This window comes from Siphateles boraxobius, unplaced genomic scaffold (genome assembly GCF_051911475.1).
Source record: "Siphateles boraxobius isolate OS27281-9 unplaced genomic scaffold, OSU_SipBor_1 8, whole genome shotgun sequence".
In the NCBI taxonomy this organism is placed as follows: Eukaryota; Metazoa; Chordata; class Actinopteri; order Cypriniformes; family Leuciscidae; genus Siphateles; species Siphateles boraxobius.
The window spans coordinates 3,971,415-3,990,663 of NW_027509208.1; the positions used below are offsets into that span (position 1 = coordinate 3,971,415).

Sequence of the window (19,249 nt, forward strand, 5' to 3'; positions counted from 1 at the left end):
TTCTTCTTTATCTTTTTAGACCTAGTTCTCATGGCTGTACCACTTTATAATCTGTTAAATCCGCTTTTTTTATCTATTCAGTGACAATTTTATCAGAGAGTGTGCCATCTGAAGCAAATGAGCTTGCTTCTCAGTCTGTGCCCACGGTGAGCACCTCCACACCAGGCCTCAGCGCTCCTGCAGGCACTAGTGGGATGGAGGAGAGAGACGACATGTTCATGGACGCAGGAGACAGGTGAGTGTGAGCCCTTAAATCTGCCCATACAACACATTGACAACTTCCTTTCATTCTTGTGCCATAAGGAGTTCGAGAGATCATGGACTCCATAATTGTCTGAATAATGTTTCTACAGTACTGAAGCTTCACTTGAGGCTGTGTCACAGACTGAGGCAGAGGAACCAGCCCAGACATCAGATGAGTTTAGTCTGCCTTCCACAAGCCAGGAACCTTCATCTAGTTCTGCAGGTACACACAAGCTCACTTACAATTATGCAAATATCTCATTGCGGATTTACAAACTGTGTCTTTTTCTCTTTCAGACACAAGCAGCTCTCAGCCCCCTAAAGCCAGAACAGGGTCTAGTAGACAATGGACTACTGGTCGTGGTTCTAGGAGCTTTGTAAAGAGGGGTAAGAATATGTACCATTTTTAGTTTCTCCAACTGTGGCAAATTATATTTTTTATTTCTTCTCATTTTAACCCAGATGTATTAACACAGTAAGGTTTAACATGATCATGTGTATTTGACATCTTTCTTGCTTTAGGTGGACAAGGTGTCATTGGTGTGAGGGGCCGTTTTGCCAGGTGAAGCAAACTCCCAAAAGTCGTGTTCTAGTTGTGGAGCGACACATTCTGAACTAATAGTTCCAAAAGAACACAGTCTTAAATTTGTTCCACTTCAAGGATTCAGTCAAAGTATTATAATTGTTGTTTGTTAGTTTAATGCTTTGGGCAATCCATCATTGTTATTTTAATGATTTTACAACCGTACAATAAAATTGTTTTGAAGGAAATTCTTAGTTTGTCCTTTAATTCTGTCACTGACGATGCAGTATTACCGTAAAAGGCTGTTTTCCCACTGCACATAAGTCAAGGGCATCACTAGAAATCTAAATTCACTGTATATGGTATGAGTTAGAGATGAATGACTCAGTTTTTCTGAGTTTCTTGGCATTTGAAGAAGCTGCTTGCTGAGTTTTCCATTGGACCTGTAGCAGGTTTTAAGATCACTGGTTTTTCTCTTTCCATTTTTATGCTGTAATGCTTTCCTGTGAAAGACAAGAACACAAATATGTAATAAATGCTGTGTTTTTGTTAAACTATTAAAACTAATTTTTGGTAACTGAAATTAAGCTAAAATATGAAAAAAAATTAAGAAATATTTCCATGCCAATTAACTAAAATTAATAAAAAATTCCATAATAGCATATAAATACTAATATTACACTGGTTAAGAGCTACATTATCCCGGCTTTCATTGAAAAATTTAGTTAGACAAGCAACTTTTCTAGTGAGTCTTGCACTTGTATTGCTTACCGACTAAAATCAATTATAGACATACACAAAACTCCACCCTGATTAAGGAGCTCATTAGATGTGCCTAGAAACAGTTCTGGGACAGTGTCCAGTAACAGCTTTTCACTAGTATTAATGAATGTTGTAACACTCACTTTGAGAGAATACATAATACTTGTACCCCTCTTTCACCCGAGAGGGTACGGACACGGCTGAGGTCACCATGGTTGGGAATCCTCTCCAGCTCTTCGAGATACTGATAATTTGCCCCAGAGCTGCACCTGGGGAAAAAACTCCTAAAATGAATTTAAAAAAACGATCAAAGGTCTGTTTCACTCAAGTTTTTTAAGGTTACTTATCTGGTCCGTTAGGCCTCGCTTGGAACAAAATGTCCTTTTAGAGGCTTTATTGGGGAAACTTCTGTTGCCAGAAGTAGTATACATGGTATTTTCACTTTTCATTAACTGCACAAATGCTTATACACATAAGCCTTCCCCCTCCCTTTATGTCTAATTTATTATGTCATTTAAATGTGATTAATCTTTTAAACGTTGTTGTAATGCTGTATGGACTAAAATGCTATTTTGTAATCAAACTGTTGATTCTTTACCGGCTTGTCGTCTGGCTCTTGTCCTCGCTGGGTACACAGGATTTTTTTTCCCACAATTTGGAGTAACCTGGTATGTGTACTTTTGAGCCATTCCACCTGCAGAAATCGATTTGAAAATCAACAACGACACCCACGCCTAATAAAAACAAGCAGCCATAGTGTGGTTACAGCATGCACATTCTAATTGTTACCTCTTTTGAAGAAGATTACAGACTCTTTTCTGCTTCTGTACTCGGGTATAGATAAAGCAGCTGTGATATGACCAATCTGTCCGAAGCCCTGGCTGACAGGTTTGGGAAAGCCATGATCCATCATACCGTTGTCAAACCTCCAGTAGTCCTTTCCCTGTGAAATATGTGCAAACAGGATACATCAGTTGTTGTCATTCACAATTTCATTTGACACCACTTCTGTTAAAATTGTATGTGATTCTAAATCTGTGGTGAAATGAAGTGTTTTTATCCTAATGTCTGTGTATAAACCTTGAAGAAGTAGGTTTTGCCCAGGCAGTTGCAGCGGGTGTAAACGGTGTCGATGGGAGACGGGATTCCCCACACCCTTGTAATTAACTGAGGAGGATCAGGATTTCTGTATTTGTCCAGTGTCCAAAAATAATGTCCTATAGAGAAGAAAGGGAAAGTGACACATTGATGTTCATGAACATTTGGTTCACTGTCTAATTATAAAGGAATTAAAAAACCTTCCCCCCCAATTCTACTCTGTGTTACCCTTTAAAACTGGAAGAGGTAAATGCTTTGAACCAAAATAAGTGCTGCTATAAAGCAAATGTGCCGTACTATGGAACTGACCTCTGAACACCACAATGGTACCATTTCTCAGTGTAGTCAGACCATTGACTGGACGCCCACTGCAGAGGTTAGTGTCATAATCATCTGGGGGGGAAATATAATTATTTAAGAAACAGAACAAAATAATAATCAAAACATTTTTTAAACTTCATAATATCAGGAATTTTAAATATTCATGATAGCATCTGAGTGTCAGCAGTGTTCAGATGGAAACCATGAAGGCTCTTAATGGGAACCAAATTTGCCACAATGAATATGAGGCATGAAAGATCTTACCAGCTTGATAATCTTTAATACTATCTGATTTGTCATTCTTGTCTGTACTCGGCTGAATTGTTCTTTTTGTTGGTTTCACTGGAGCAGGAGTAGATGTTGACTTTGGGACTGAGGTAGCTCTAGAATCCTTGAGAGATGACGATTTCTTTGGATCTTCACCCAGTGCCATCATAGTCATTTCAGTGACAGAATATTCCTTTGGCACTGCGCTTGCTGGACCATTTGATGGTATTGCGCTTGTAGGACCTTCTGTTGGTGCCGCACTTTTTTGACCTTCTGTTGGTGGCATGCTTGGATCTTCTGTTGGTGCTGCGCTTGTTGGACCTTCTGTTGGTGCTGCGCTTTTTGGACCTTCTGTTGGTGCCGCACTTGTTGGACCTTCTGTTGGTGCCGCACTTGTTGGACCTTCTGTTGGTGCCGCGCTTGTTGGACCTTCTGTTGGTAGCATGCTTGGATCTTCTGTTGGTGCCGCACTTGTTGGACCTTCTGTAGGTGCTGCGCTTGTTGGACCTTCTGTTGGTGCTGTGCTTGTAGGACCTTCTGTTGGTGCTGTGCTTGTAGGACCTTCTGTTGGTGCCGCACTTGTTGGACCTTCTGTTGGTGCCGCACTTGTTGGGCCTTCTGTTGGTAGCATGCTTGTTGGACCTTCTGTTGGTGCTGCGCTTGTTGGACCTTCTGTTGGTGCTGCGCTTGTTGGACCTTCTGTTGGTGCTGCGCTTGTTGGACCTTCTGTTGGTGCTGTGCTTGCATTCTCTTGTGGCTGTGGTGTGCTGGAAGTTGTCATCTCAGATGGCTGTTGAGTGGTAGACTCTAGGGGGTTCTCATCAGCAAGGAGCATGCTGCTTGCATCTGCATCTGGAGAGGACAAAACTGTTACTGTTATGGTAGAATCAAATTACTGTGGCATTCAGCATGCACAGGAAAACTGCAACACCAGTGCTGTTTTGTCAAACCCTATGTAACATAGTCAACCACAAAAGAAATAAAATGTTATTTGGATTTTGCTGATATGGCAAGCACCTGCTGTCGAGGTGATAGACGGGGTGGATGGGGGGAGGGATGAAGCCAAGGTGCTGCTGTTTGGTTCTGGAGTGGTCCTCTCATAGTCTGAGTGGGAAGTGCTGTTTTCCCCCACTTTCACCTCTATATCTGAATCTGCATAAGGTGAAATTATCTCTGTTGGGACATTAGTTTGAGAAAATACTAAAAAAATAAATAATAATAATACATTTTGTAATTATGAACATATCTTTGTCAGCATGTGCTGCTGTTTAAGGTTTCTTGGGTATTTGACATAAAACTTGTTCATGCCAGATTATTAATGCTCACCAGGGCCCTCAGAAGGTGTGGACTCACTTTCATCCTCAGGGATCATTAACTCTTCTGCCTCAGCACAAGAAGACAATGTCATTTTATCAGAGTACAATGGTTTTGCCTCAGGTTGCAAGCACAGTATCGACTGAAACTGAGGTGTCTTGCCAAACAAGCAATTATCTTAAGTATAAACAAGGTATCAAGTCATCTGCTTTTTCAATTGTCATAACTGATCAAGCATCCAATAATGCAGTTATATATATTTTTATAACTTATTATTATTCAGATGAATTGACCTCTAATTATTCACAAGTGAATATTTTAAGCATTATCTTTTTTATCAGGAAAAATCTAAGTAATGTAGTTCAATACGTGCTCGACACAGGGATAAAGAAGAGAGAGAAAGCGAGACAAAGAGAAAAACTCACCTCCAATCCCTGCCTCATTGGTCATCTCCTCATTGGAGGATTCTAACAAAAAAGATGTCACAACTATACTTTAAGAGAACTGTTACTACAGAAAATCAACAGCTACGTGAAGTAAAGTATCAGTACACTTGATTTGTTTATTTGTGACAAAGCTGCAGTAATTATACCTGTAGATTTTTTATTCTTTATGTTTAGGCATAATTTAGCAGTCCTTTGAGCTGCGGTGTCAGTGTTTCTTGACTTTAAGGCAGTATCTGTGAGAGTCACAGAGATATAAGCTTAAAATTAGGGCAAAATTAGACATGCAAACTGATGGATACATCTGCAATTCCAAATTTCTGTTGTTAATTATTTTAAATGAATAAATACTGTTCAAATGTTTGGGGTCAGTATATATATATATATATATATATATATATATATATATATATATATATATATATATATATATATATATATATTCTTTTTTTTTTTCTTTTTTTTAAGGATATTGCAAAGGATGCATTAAAATGATCAAAAGTGACAGTAAAGACTTACATCGTTACAAAAGATTACTGTTGCAAATAAATTCTTGGGAACTTTCTATTCATGAAAAAAATGTATCACAGTTTCCACAAAAATCATAAGAAAAACTGTTTTCAACATTAAAAATGAGAAGAAATTTTCTTGAGCACCAAATCAGCATATTAGAATGATTTCTGAAGGATCATGTGTCATTGAAGACTGAGTAATGATGTAATAGTCAAAAGATTAATAATAAGTTACATTTTATATATTATTCAAATACAAAAAAAGTTATTTTAAATTATGTAAATATTTCACAATATTTACTGTTTTACTATATTTTTGATCAAATAAATGCAGTCTTTGTGAGCATAAGAGACTTCTTTAAAAAAAAAATTTAAAAAAACTTTCCAACCATAATCTATTGTAATATTAGGTATATTTTTTCCAATCAGTGTATGTTAGTCCCATCAAAATATACAATTAGTGGCCTATTGATTGTTGAAAATGTATTTACATGTTGGGAGCATTATCAATTAATTTGGTTTATTTTTTTACCTTCCATCAAGCACATGCCCTCATAATCAGGGCAGCACTGACTGTATGGAACACAGTCGATATCACAGTGACATGGATTGCCTCTATTAAAAGGCTCCCCGCAGCGTCCTTTGCATGAGTCCTCTGCGATCAGAAATAATAACAAAGCAATCTCACTGTGTTTATGACATTCACACCCAATGCTGTACCAAAACTAATGAAGTTAATATGAACCTTACTTGTAGTACACAAGTTTTGAAAGTCTGTACAGCACTCATTCAGGCCCAGACACTCATAGTCACACTGGCAGTAGCTTCCTTTGTAGTACCCTTCTCCACAACGACCCCTACAGCTACCTGGACAGAGTTTGGTTTAAAGAAAATGCAGATTTTGACTTAGAACTCAATATGTTGAGCAACATATCTGTACATTTAGACAGAGACAAACACAACGAGAGATGAGTTAATTATTTACAGTGTCAACAGAAATGACTGCATCACTACCCTGAGAGAAAAACAGCTCACTGTTATATTTACAGAATAAAATATGGCATCTATAGATAGATAGATAGATAGATAGATAGATAGATAGATAGATAGATAGAAAGATATAAACATTCTGTTGACTTACTTGGATTTGAAGAAGTCGTGGAGGCACATGCAAAGAGCAGCAGTAAGGACAGATATGTGGCCATCTCAGTTGTTCGCTGGAGTCATCACAGTCATCTAGACCCTCTGGTTTTTCACCTGCAGTGATCTTCACTTTTATACAGAGGCAGAATGCGTTGGTGTTCCCCTGTCTGTCCAATTATACAGTCAGTGCTGAATTAGTAATCGTCTAGTTTTCAAGGGTGCGGTGATTCACAAAGACAAACAGATTTTAACATCCCCCCTCAACGGTGTGCGCCTGTCCGAAAACATTTACAAAGTTCTCTCTGCCTGGGTGACATCACAGGCTATTCAAATTTCAAAAGTTCCAGTTGATGAGAAAAAACTTTAGCCAAAACATTCGTTATCAATATTTTAAGGACATTTCTGTCAGTATGATTTTCTAGGCTCAATCTTGTCGTCTCGCGCGCACAATTTCTTTCTTTGGCTCCCCTAGAAGCACCTAATAACATTAATAATAAATAACAACAACATTTTAAAATCAAAGAAATGTTTCTTTTTGTTAGTTTGGGACCAGTGTTGAGTAAGTTACTATAAAAAAGTAATTAATAGCTTCAACAGTGTAGTTAATTACCCTCTCTACTATTGCATTATTATTACTATTGCTTTTCCAAATCCCATATTAACCTTGACCAGTTGAACAATATAAGGATAAACATGAAACTGCTCTTTTAATTATTTTAAATAAATCATATAAAATGGCATAAACTGCTCTTAAACTGACCAAAGCATTTAAAGGGAAAAGGTTACATTAAGAACATACATAAAATTAGCTGTTAAATTTTGATGTTAAATCCACTATTATAGCCTATATAATTGTTCTATAGTCTATACAGTATTTAATGCAATTACATCATAAGTAAATGTAATTTAATTACTTAATAATTAAAAGTAATCCATTACTTTGCTTTTTCAAGGGAAAAGTAATTACAGTAATGAATTACTTAGTATTGCATTAGGCATACACCCAACACTGTTTGGAACCAAATGTTTTTGTTTTTTGCAGTTATTAATAAATGTATAATATCTTTACTTTTATATGTTTCCTTTGTATATTTTTCTTTTGTATAAAAAATGTCTGGTCGTTTGTTTACATTGTGTAAATAAATATATATATAAAAGTCTCCCTGGTGAAAATCAAGCTTTTAATGTTGTTTGTTTTTAATGTTGTTTGTGTTTTTAATATAATTTAAGACAAACCATGTGCCAATTCATACCATTGCTGAGTATTTTCTCCTTAAAGGCTCCCTGAAATAAAAATGTATGTTTTTTAGCTTTTAGTATGAATATGTTAGCCTTAAGGTTATGAATAAGCTGGTGTGTTCCAAAACAATGAAAAAATTCGCATTTAGGAGATATAAGCATTAAAAACTTATACAGTCTCTCACTTCCGCTAAAATGGATCACATATTTTTATGACATCATCGTGGACTTCAGCTTCTCATCACATCTTCTGTCCAATCAAATGCTCTCTAGAATCTAAAGCGTCCTGCCCCATATGCTATAAATACCACCTGGCCATAGCGACTTGCTTTGACACGGTTACAGAGCAATATGGGATGGAGATGTGTGTTCAGTTACTCAAACGCTCGAGTTTTATTCACTGATCTATATTGTCATTCTATATAGATCAGTGGTTTTATTCCATTTCCCAACTGTACGTTGGTTAAGAATGAAATGGCTAGAATTTATTCACACCTCTACTATTGAATCCAAAAGTATATCATCAGTGCTCGGATTCGCTTCAGTGGTGCTGTCAAGTATGAATTGCAGTCTGTGAGTTAAACTAAACGCTATTGGCTATTTAAAAAGGGGAGGAGCCAATCAATATGTCCTACCTAGTTTCCTGTTTCAGTGGAAATTACATAGCATATTAGCCAATTTGCATATTCAGAGGACTTCTATATTAAATGAGGCATGGGTGTGGAGTTACATTCAAGCTATTTTAAAGCTATTTTTCAAGGGAAAAAAAGTTTAAATATGTCATTTTGGTGATCAAAGATGAGTTTTAAGGGATACAAATATTATGTAGACTTTAATAACTGTCACCGCCATTATATTTTTAAAACAATAATATCTTAGTAAAAACCTAAAGTAATATTGACAAACTATATATCATTTGAAAGCTTACAATCTCTAGTTTTCATATTTGGTGGCTGTTTTCTGAAATAAATTAGAGGTGCAGTAATTTACCAATTTGCAACAAGAATATTTAATATTCATTAGGCATGTTTAGGCCTTTATTCTGAAATAGCAATAAACATGAAAAATCATGAAAGATTGGTAGAAACTTCAGTTTGTTTTCATGCCAAGAGTTCAAAAGAAAACACCAATTAAATTTTATGGTCTGAAAATGTTTTAAATATAAAGGAAAATATTATGGATTGTCGATTTGTGATGTGGCTGTGAGCTAAAACCATAGACTGTCAAAGAAAATATATTTGGTGGCTGTTTTCTAAAATAATTTACAGAAGAGCAGTAATTTATCAATTTGCAACAAGAATATTTCATATTCATTAGGCATGTTTCTGAAATAGCAATACACATGAAAAATCATGAAAGATTGGTAGAAACCTAAGTTTGTTTTCATGCCAAGAGTTCAAAAGATAACACCAATTAAATTTTAAGGTCTGAAACTGTTTTAAATATAAAGACAAATATTATGGATTCTCGATTTGTGAATTGGCTGCGAGCTATACCGCACATATGTGCTCATTTTATGCGTTTATTAGAGGTTGAATTCAAATAAAATACATCATTATCATATCAGGTCAAACCGTAAAAAATATACTTTGTTCTCAAATTGTTAACGTTAACAACATCAGCATTGCGTGACTACTTTTAATGCCCTGTCGATATGTATCCTTGTTTTCGCAGTCTCTTTTTTTCTGTACGTTTGCCACTCCGAAGTCCAAGTCTTTTGCATACAACGGGTACGTTAGCCTAAATCTCCAGTTGTCACTGGTGATTGTCGTTTGAACCTTTCTGGATCCGCCATCAAATTAATACGTTTAATTATATCAAGTGCTGTCAGAAAAGGCTTAAATCTCCACCTCCAACATCCTCACACGCAATATAGCTTACTAGCCGAGACCACTGTTGCCAACTAATTTTCAGGGGAAGTTGCTAAAGGCAGATCGATTTGTTGCTAAAAGTTGCTAAATGACGTTGTGACGTCATTGCGCTATGACGTAATTACGTAATCGCAACGCAAAACTATGCCATTATGTTATACATATTATTTGAAATGCTAATTTAGATTTGCTTGTAAAATCCCCAAGACCTGTTTTCAATTGTGTGGTGATTTGTACAGCCCCAAGCAGCACACGAAGCAGGCATTTTTCTCAATTCCCGTAATGAGAGGTTTTGGCCCTCTGCAATATGGCGGCGCCGTTGACATACGCTCAAGTGGCCAATAGGGCGTCTTATTATGTCTATGGCCCCGTCCCTGTGATTGTTGTATTTTGTCTTTCGGTTTTCACAGCGATTTCCACAGTGATCTTAAGGAATTATGAATGAACCGCTCAGTCTATTTAGCTAGCTTGTACAAATGTGATTTGGATTAGAGTCACTTTCCAAAAGTTGCTAAAGTTGCCAAATAAATGTAAAAATTTGCTAAATTTGTTGCTAGGTGCTTTTTGGAAAAACAGTTGCTAGGGTAGTCAAAAAAGTTGCTAAATCTAGCAACAAAATTGCTAAGTTGGCAACACTGGCCGAGACACCTTCGTTATGTGTGTATCATGGTGTGTATAGATGTGACGTAATGACGCAAAGACATGCTCGAATTTCCCGCGGAAATCCAACAGTAAGTAAATTAAAAACATTATACACGCTTACCGTTTTGAATCGAGCTAAGGCAAGCAAATATTTTTGAACACTGACAGGTAATGTACTTGCTCAATTTTATTTTGGATAATTTTTAACCCAAAAAAGTTACGGACTGTAGCTTTAAGTAATTAATATCCAGTTTGGTCAACCTGCGTTATCTCACACCACCGACGGGTAAACCATTGACTATATTTCGGTGGTTACGAAGCGACTAAATATATACAGTGCACTTTAAAACACCTTCATGTGCAAGCGTGTAAAGCAAAAACAACATTATATATTAATCATATTCCGGAAAATGCTAAGCTAAAAAAGCAATCTTAAAAAGATGTATTCCCCTTTCGTTGCTGAGAGACAGTCACCCCTATACAGCAAGATGGTTTCGTCCAAATCTATAACAGGAAGAGCCGGTGTTTACCGTTTGCGAACAGGAAGTTGTGCATCGTGCTAAAATCGATGCGGTCTGTCAAATCAGCCGTTTTGTTGCGGAGAAAATGAATTTAAAGTGTTTGTCCGCTGCCCAAAGATTTGGTCGAGGTTAATGGAAAGCAAACGCTGAGAGATTTTGCAATAATGGTGCATACTGGAAAGGAAAACTGGTTTTCCTAGGCAATTCGCTTCCTGTGAGGTGACACCGCCATACAGGTAGTCTACTCCCGGTACAGCTGTCATGTATATGGTATAGATCGTCACACCAAATAAACACTTCTCCTGAATACCGAGTGACAATTAAAATGCGAACCGAATCAAATATGTGACGATTGATTGTCTAGTGTGAATCTGTCAGTGTTAATACAGTAAAAATGCTCTGGAATGAATTCCTGACATGACATGTTGTTTGTAAAACTTGCCAAATGCCAATTATTACAGTGATCTCTTAGTCTGAATGTTATTTCCAGACTGTCATTGAAAGACAGGTAAGAGCTTTGAATAAGGATTGTAACGAACATTCTGCCACTTTTTTGACATGTTGCATACTCTGTATGTACTCTGTACTCTTGACTACTGTAGCTTAGATAGATGTTTCAATGGTGTTTCAATTAGGACATTGTCATTGTCATCAGCATACATACGAAGGAGACGTTTTGTCTTTTGTAGTACAGGTATTCATTAGGGTTTTTCCCTAACAGTGAGATAGGTACCCTCTCAGTATAAGGATGGGTGCTGAGACCAGTGCCCTGCCAAGCTGTGTGCTGGAAGAGCCGCTGATGACGTTGCCGTCTGGTCTTACCATGTACTCCGCCCTCCTCCAGGATGGCAAGCCTGCCTCCGTCTTTGTGCATAAGCAAGACAATGAAGATAAAGTCAATAAAGCTGCCAAGGTATAAGTGAACAGCCTTATAAGAAACCTCACTTACTATATATAAATAAAATACAGTCTACCTCTAAATCACTCAGCTATTTCAGTTGCGGACATGTCATGTACATTGAAATGAATTAACCTGAGATCATGCATCTTCCTTTGCAGCACTTGAAGACATTAAGGCATCCATGTCTTCTTCGCTTCCTGTCATGCTCAGTGCAGGGTCACGGTATACATTTAGTGACAGAGCCAGTTGAACCATTAAAACGGCTGCTTGACAATCTTACTCCGGAGGAGATCTGCGCAGGCCTCTACGACCTGCTGCAAGCGCTAGTTTTTCTACATGACAGGGTAATAGTCCAATTACATTTTAATTAATGTTTTTTTTTATTCACACGTTTAGTTGAGCAATGACATCATATACACTCATTGTTCTAGCTAAATCTTTCCTTTTTGTCTCTTAGGGCAAATCAAGTCACAACAATGTGTGCATATCCTCAGTGTTTGTCAGTGAAGATGGACATTGGAAGCTTGGGGGGATGGAAACCGTCTGCAAGTTTTCAGAGGCAACACCAGAGGTGACATCCGTTACTAATTTATGCTTTACACATAATTTAAAGATACACTATGTAACTTTTGGCCCTCTCGCGGTAAAAAATAACAACCATAATAATCCAGTAATGAAACGAGTGAAGTATTTATGAGCGAGTCATTGAATCATTCATTCAAACTGATTTTTAAAAAATAAATCATTAAAAATTAAACATTTTAAATAGACTGCAATTAACATTTTGTCAGAACCTCTAGTAAAATACATGTTATTTTGCTTAGTTGTGTTAGTGATCTCTGTTTGAACATTGTGAAAAAAATTCCCCAGAGGTTCGAGATTTAGTGTGCTCCATGTCAACCCTTCTTGCTCGTTGTGACATCTAAGCTATGCCACTTCCACATGGGTCAAAGTAGTGTGGTAGATTTTTCTGACCCTACGCAGTCTACCTGGGTCTCGTCTACAATCGACGTCCCCGAACGTCTGCAGTCGATGTTAGTTTCTCGTGGACTCGTCTACAGTCGACGTCCCCATTCAATATTATTTATACTCTAGCGTGTCAACGTCGACCGACTTCGCAATCCCTAACTTGTTCCCCTAACTAACTTGCTACGCAGCAATAATAACCGACAGACTGCAGACAATGCTTTCGAATATGCTTTTATCACGGCCGGAGGATCTCGAGCATTTCTCAGAGAATCCCACCTGCAAAAGGAGAATACATCAAGTTTTATAGGAGAAAGACAGACGCAACAAAATAAGATCATCATGACTAACATGTCACCTTCTATAAATATGATTGGTTCAATTGGTAAAGCAAGCCCCTACCTTTTTTTCCTTCGGTTACTGGCATAAGCAAAATGATCTCGAATCATCAAAAAATATAGGAAAGTGTTAAGAGTTCAGTTGATTACGCAATATGGCACGACACAATGCAGACAGTATATTTTTGATATTTGTCATCAGCACTTTTCCATGGACACAATCAAAAAAGAACAGAACGTTTTTTTCACGAAATCCATCACAGAAGCTAGAGCAACTTTTCTCTATTACTCACGGGAGAGTGACACAAATAGCAATTTTGAAATTCCGGCAAAAAAACTTGTATAACAGGCTTACCATAGTGAATCAGGGTAAGACAAAAACATGTTTTAGAATAAGGATTGATGGTGTATTGACTTAAATTTTGTTAATTTTAAACAGTTACAAAGTGCACCCCCAGGGTCTCAATGTCTCTCTTGTTTCAAAAGATTTTTAATGTCAGGGCTTTTTTAAAAATAGTTAAATATTTTTAATACCAAAATATATATATTAAGTTATTATAATATATAGATTTATATGATAGATATTATATTATAAAGTTGATTACTCTAACCCTTTGTATGTGTGACTTCCTCTCCAGTTTCTCAGAAGTATCCAGAATGTAAGGGAAAATGGTGCCATTCCTCCCGAGGAAACGGTAGGTACCATATATACCACGGTTCAAAAGTTTGGGGTCAGTAATATGTTATATAATATTACAAAATATTTTTTATTTCAAATAAATGCTGTTCTTTTGAACTTGCAAAAATGTACTAGTACAAGTACAATGTAGCACAACTGTATTCAACATTGATAATAATAAGAAAATCCAAATCAGTCAATTAGAATGAATTCTGAAGGATCATGTGACGCTATATTTTTACATGGACCCTTATAATCGGATTGACGGCACAATCGGACTAAAAAACCTTCATGTAAACACCTTAATCGATCTGATTGAGCTCGATCCGATTGGAATTTCGATCGAATTGAAAGGGGTGATTTATTCCTTTTGTAATCCGATCGAGAGAACAATTGATCGGATTTAAAACCGCAACTGAAAGGAGTGCGCATGTCCAATGATGTTGAAACAGAGTTATGATGCACAGAACGAGCTGTTCTTCCTGTTGATTAAAGTGTCATCTAAATGAGTGTCCCGTTATTCTAAAATTCTCATTTCACTCAGTGTCTGTGAAGTGGAGCAGGACAACGTCCCACCGGTCCTTGTTTCAGACTCTCATCCACAGACGACGGGATAAATATAAGCTGCACGGCAAAACGGTTCATATGCTCATTGTCTCCAAATCATGTCCAGGGACGGATAAATATTAAGTCTGGTGTTTAAAACAAATAAAGAACCAATAGTTATGCGCGAACAGCGGCAGTATATTAGTGCAGTGTGCGCATGTCAAAAAATCAATTCCGATTTGAAGCTTGTGACATATAAACGCGCACATCAACCTGATCACTTTATTTATCGTTCATGTAAACACAGTGTTCGGATTCATCAATCGGATTGATTTCATTCCGATTGAACCAAAATGTGTCCATGTAAACGTAGCTAGTGAAGACCGGAGTAATGGCTGATGATTTAGCTTTGCCATCACAGGAATTAGTTACATTTTTAAAATGTATTAAAATAGAAAAAAGTTATTTTAAATTGTAATAATATTAATGTTTTACTATATTTTTAATCAAATATATCTGTCCTTGTTAAGCAGAGAAGACTTCTTTCAAAAACAACCCCAAATTCACAAGGCCTGGGACAAATTACAGGCTGACGATGACAGCACAGCCCTGATCATTCTGACTAAGTAATATAATAATGTGTTGTTTTTGTTTTTTTTTAGCTTGAAGGATTCAAAATTCTTCCCGACAAGCATGCCCACTCCCGAGACGCATTTTCATTTGGGGTGATGGTGGAGGCTTTTCTTCCACTCCTGACGGGACACGGTTAGTAACGCTCTTAATTCAACAGACGCATGTAAAGCAGGCTCGTGTGTCTAGGATTCATCCTGTTGTGGCAGTTGCTAAGCCCTTACTGCTCAGACATTGTGACATATTTGTTAATGGACTGACAACTGCGATCAAAACGATTCTACACGTCAGAGGCTCTTTAAAGACAGGTTTTCCATTCAGAGCGGGTTATAATGTTTTCATGTTCAAAGAACAAAATGATCCACTTGAGCAATGTAATAGTGATGCAACATTTTGGCTTCTATGCTGATTTTTGGAGCAGAGGCTCACTGAAAACACATGCATGCCTGTCTGTACTATCTTTTTTCTTCTTCTTTTAGTGAGTCTCACTCACTAAATAGTTTTTCCATTCCCTCTTGCTTGCGTGTTTTTATTTATTTTTCCATGTCTAACCTCCATGTGGTCCTCCACCCAAACTTTCTGTCTCAGTCTCAGATGATTTGTTGGAGAGTCTAAAGAACATGCTGCAGGCCAGCCTATTGACCCCTGACCCCATGTCTCGCCCATCACTCAGCATTTTGCTGACTCACACTTTCTTCAGGTTCGTTTTTGAAAACTACTCTATTTAAATTAATAGTCTATCTGTGGTAAAGTGTCTTTTGAAATTAACTTCAGTTTTAGCTGAAAATTCAGCTTTGCCATTACATGAAAAAATTACACTTTAAATGGTAGTAATTTCACTATTTTTGCAGTATTTTTGACCAGACAAATTCAGATAATATAACTTAGTTTGCCTATAAAAAGTTAATTTCCCTAAATGTAAATGTGATTATTAAGGTGCTGAAAATGATTTAAATACATAACCTATCTCTTATAGAAATGACTTCTTAGATATCATGAATTTTCTGAAGAGTTTGACCCTGAAAAATGAGGAGGAAAAGAATGAATTCTTCAAGTAAGCTTTCCTCTCAAATACATGATTTTAGTAGAAGGATGACATGATGTGCTTAAATAACTGTGTGTTTCTGAAGGTTTCTCTTGGACCGAGTTCAGAACCTCCCAGAGATGTTAATTGCTACACGTCTGGCTCCTAAACTGCTCAATTCTTTAGTGTTTGCTGAGCCCATGGCTGTGAAAAGCTTTCTTCCTCACCTCCTACGGCCTAAGCAAGGTAAAACCAGTCGGTAAACTTTTAGGTGATGCTTACTTGCAGTCTTCATTAGTCTCAGTGGTTATCTGTTTTCTGATGTACAGACTCGAGTGTGAGTGCTGGAGGGGAGTGTCTTCTGTCTTTGTCTTTGTATCGGAGATACGTGGTTCCTCAGCTCCTCAAGCTCTATAGGATGAATGAGGAACACGTCAGGATTGTGCTTCTCTCCCACATTCACATCTATGCAGAGTTCTTTCCTCATGAAGAACTCAAAAAACAGATTCTTCCTCAGGTACTTTGAGAATATTTGTGCTTTTTTCAAGATTAGTACTACTGTATACTTGTTTAGAGACATATAAAATGAGTAAATTCATAATGTTTTTAAGTTGATATTTATACTTTGATTGTTTCAGTTATTTCTCACACTGTATCATGCAGGTTTTGCTGGGAATGAGGGATACGAATGACTCACTCGTCGCTCTGACGCTACAGAGCTTGGCTGTGCTTGTCCCGTTGCTGGGAGCCCAAGTGGTTGTTGGTGGGGAGAGGACAAAAGTTTTTAAACGGACTACGCCAAACTTCCCCAAGTCCACAGAGGTTACCCCGGAGAGTAAGTATCCTGTAGCTGGATTCTCATTTATCAGTAAAAGTCATCTTAATGGCTAATGTATTTATAAATCAAATTCAGATGCTCAGGTATGAAATCCTTCTGATGGTACTAACATCATTTTCAGGCCACTGGAGGACGCTGCTGCCTCAATTTCTACAAAATTATCTGTTTTTCTTTCCCTAAAAGAGGAGCTGAATGCACCACACTTTAAAACAAAAAAAAATGAGTTTAATCACATTGATTTATTACGGATAAAGACATTTTTAATGTTACAAAAAAAACCCATATACACTCATCCAACTTTTTCCTCTGCAGCATCGCCTGTGCATATTGTTGGGCCATTGCATCCCTATATCTCACAACCTCCAAAAGTTCTGAATGTGTTCCCTAAGGGCTCAGAGGACAAAAAGGTTGTTATAGAAAATATGTACTCCTTCCAAGCAACTGGAAAAAACACTACCCAGCGCACCATTGCAGAGAGAGCAGGTATGCCACACAACTGACATGTACAGTTCTAAACTGCTTATTCTCAAGCAATAATTTGGATATTTGAAAAGAAAAGCTAAATTTATCTTGAATTAAATATATTTGTCCCTACTTGGTGTTTGAATGTGCAACCCTTATAAAACTAGTGGTCTCTACAGCATTGAGCAGCGAGATGTCATTCCCTTTGAATGGGTACAAAATTGGCACACAGGCTGTGGACAGCATGAAAAGTAACGGAGTGGTGAGATCTGACGAAGACTGGCCCAACTGGAGTGACACAGAGGAGGCAGAGAAAGACAAGAGCCAATCAGTCCAGATCAGCATTCGGTCGGCAGACATCCCAGATCAGAGCAACTCTGCTATGTCAGCTGACAGTGAGGATGAGAGCAAGGAACCCTGGGATGATTTCGAGGACCCAGAAGTGAGCTCAGGACCATCACCTTCCACTGCTTTACCAGTCTTTGTACCAAAGACATCAACAAAAAGCAATGCTTCATCTCTTCCGAAGCAATCAAAAGCACTCAAACTGAACCCTAGTGTTAAAAGTGTTGCCGATCATAACCGTACCTCATCATGGGACACCAGCTGGGACCAGGGAACTGACACCCTTAAACCCAGCAAAACAAGCTTGGCATCGGAGCCCAAGCCAAAAAGCACAATCAAAAGACTTGAAGCTGGAGGTCTCGGGGAGGAGTTCACAATTGCGGTGAAGAAGAAGCCAGAGAAAGATCCAGAACTAGACTTCTTTGCAGACATGGTCCCAGATATAAAGCTGTCTTCCTCATCTTTTCTGCTCCCTGTGGAGAGCTCGGCTAGTGAACCCATCACGGGACACACAACATCAGACTCATCGATGGATAGACTAAGCCTCACTGCCAAGTTTGCTGCAGCTGACTTGACTGGAGTAAGTTCAGCTGTGCGACCAAGCAAACTACAGTATGACGATGAATAACATTGAAGCGTGCGCTGAACTTTTGTTTTGTTTTCACAGACGGAGGCAGAAGGTTGGGGTGATGATCTCAACTGGGAAGATGAGAACACATGGTGATCAGCTTGGTCCTTTACACAAAGCCATATGACAGAGATTACCATACAAAAACATTACATATTCCACCATGACATTGTCATTAAAGACCAACTTAGACCACAACTTGACATAAAAATGTAGTAATTAAGAACTATCATTTATGAGAGTAGTGTGTATTTTCAGATTCCCCTTACCAGTCCAATATGATAATCACTCTACTGTCACCATAGAAATTGTTTGGCTACTGAAAAAGGTTCTGTGCCGTTTAGTTTTTTCAAGATAGCATGACGGACCTAAATATGCCAAATTCTATTATGAATCCTTCAGTTATGTTGCACAGAAAAGGGGTACATAACTTGAAAATACAAATTACTTGTAATGTTGGTTTTATTTGTGCCATACAGTTTTTTTTTTTAAATTTATTTTTATTTTCGATGAGCCTTAAGAGGACAGACAGCCTCAACTTGAGAAAAAATACATAGACTCTAACTAGATTTGGGTGAGAGCCTGACATAATTTATTTGTATTATCAGCTGCTGATTAAATAAAATGGTTTTATGGTATTTGACCACCTTTGATTCCTTTCTACATGTACAGATTTGTTTTATGTGGACTATGAAATTTAAAACAAAAAAAATCTGCCACTGACTTCAGGTTAAAGTTGACACTACACCGACAGACACCAACCAAAGCCAGCAGACATGTTTGTTGGATTTCAGATCAGAGTGTTAGCTCGTTGGTTGCCATTTGTTTTCAGTGACTGAACATGTTCAATCTGTGTTTGTCAGGTTATGTAATGTCTGGGCAGTATGGTATGATTTTTCAACAACAACAGTATGTATGATTATCAACAAACTGATTTGATCTGGTGATTGTTGGTGTCTGCGCAGAGTTAACTAGCATTTAGAATGATTTACA

The 19,249-nt window shown here is 37.6% G+C and overlaps 3 protein-coding genes across 12 annotated transcripts in view; 2 read left to right on the forward strand and 1 right to left on the reverse strand.

Moving 5' to 3' along the window:
• tprb (translocated promoter region b, nuclear basket protein) overlaps nt 1-1,014 on the forward strand; it is a 23,065-nt gene extending 22,051 nt beyond the window's left edge. Inside the window, exons 47-50 of the mRNA XM_077219709.1 lie at nt 82-235; nt 354-466; nt 541-630; nt 766-1,014. Of these exons, the coding sequence (XP_077075824.1) occupies nt 82-235; nt 354-466; nt 541-630; nt 766-809 (401 nt within the window). The 3' untranslated portion in view covers nt 810-1,014. The remainder of the gene's footprint in view (nt 1-81; nt 236-353; nt 467-540; nt 631-765) is intronic.
• prg4b (proteoglycan 4b) lies at nt 920-6,946 on the reverse strand. Of its 7 annotated transcripts, none has more exons than XM_077219716.1 (16): nt 6,625-6,898; nt 6,234-6,350; nt 6,016-6,138; nt 5,121-5,207; nt 4,954-4,995; nt 4,541-4,594; nt 4,232-4,366; nt 3,749-4,066; nt 3,581-3,643; nt 3,212-3,487; nt 2,936-3,019; nt 2,609-2,745; nt 2,318-2,471; nt 2,127-2,222; nt 1,672-1,797; nt 920-1,269 (listed from the first exon to the last, which is right to left on the reverse strand). In XM_077219716.1, the coding sequence occupies exons 1-16, from the start codon at nt 6,686-6,688 to the stop codon at nt 1,151-1,153; spliced, it is 1,995 nt and encodes a 664-aa protein (XP_077075831.1). In that variant the 5' UTR covers nt 6,689-6,898; the 3' UTR covers nt 920-1,150. The 7 variants fall into 7 exon arrangements, with proteins under 7 accessions (XP_077075831.1, XP_077075830.1, XP_077075829.1 ...); XM_077219715.1 differs by having other exon boundaries at nt 3,722-4,066; XM_077219714.1 differs by having other exon boundaries at nt 3,212-3,643.
• Nucleotides 6,947-10,884: 3,938 nt separating this feature from the next.
• On the forward strand, nt 10,885-18,899 carry scyl3 (SCY1-like, kinase-like 3). 4 transcript variants are annotated; one of them, XM_077220041.1, is made up of 14 exons: nt 10,885-11,135; nt 11,621-11,812; nt 11,959-12,144; nt 12,258-12,371; nt 13,743-13,799; nt 14,992-15,094; nt 15,548-15,659; nt 15,936-16,013; nt 16,090-16,229; nt 16,313-16,500; nt 16,647-16,818; nt 17,134-17,304; nt 17,463-18,208; nt 18,296-18,899. In XM_077220041.1, exons 2-14 carry the CDS (start codon nt 11,648-11,650, stop codon nt 18,350-18,352), a joined length of 2,289 nt encoding a protein of 762 aa, XP_077076156.1. In that variant the 5' UTR covers nt 10,885-11,135; nt 11,621-11,647; the 3' UTR covers nt 18,353-18,899. The 4 variants fall into 4 exon arrangements, with proteins under 4 accessions (XP_077076156.1, XP_077076155.1, XP_077076157.1 ...); XM_077220040.1 differs by having other exon boundaries at nt 10,914-11,407; nt 17,451-18,208; XM_077220042.1 differs by having other exon boundaries at nt 10,914-11,407.
• The last annotated feature ends 350 nt before the right edge of the window (nt 18,900-19,249 follow it).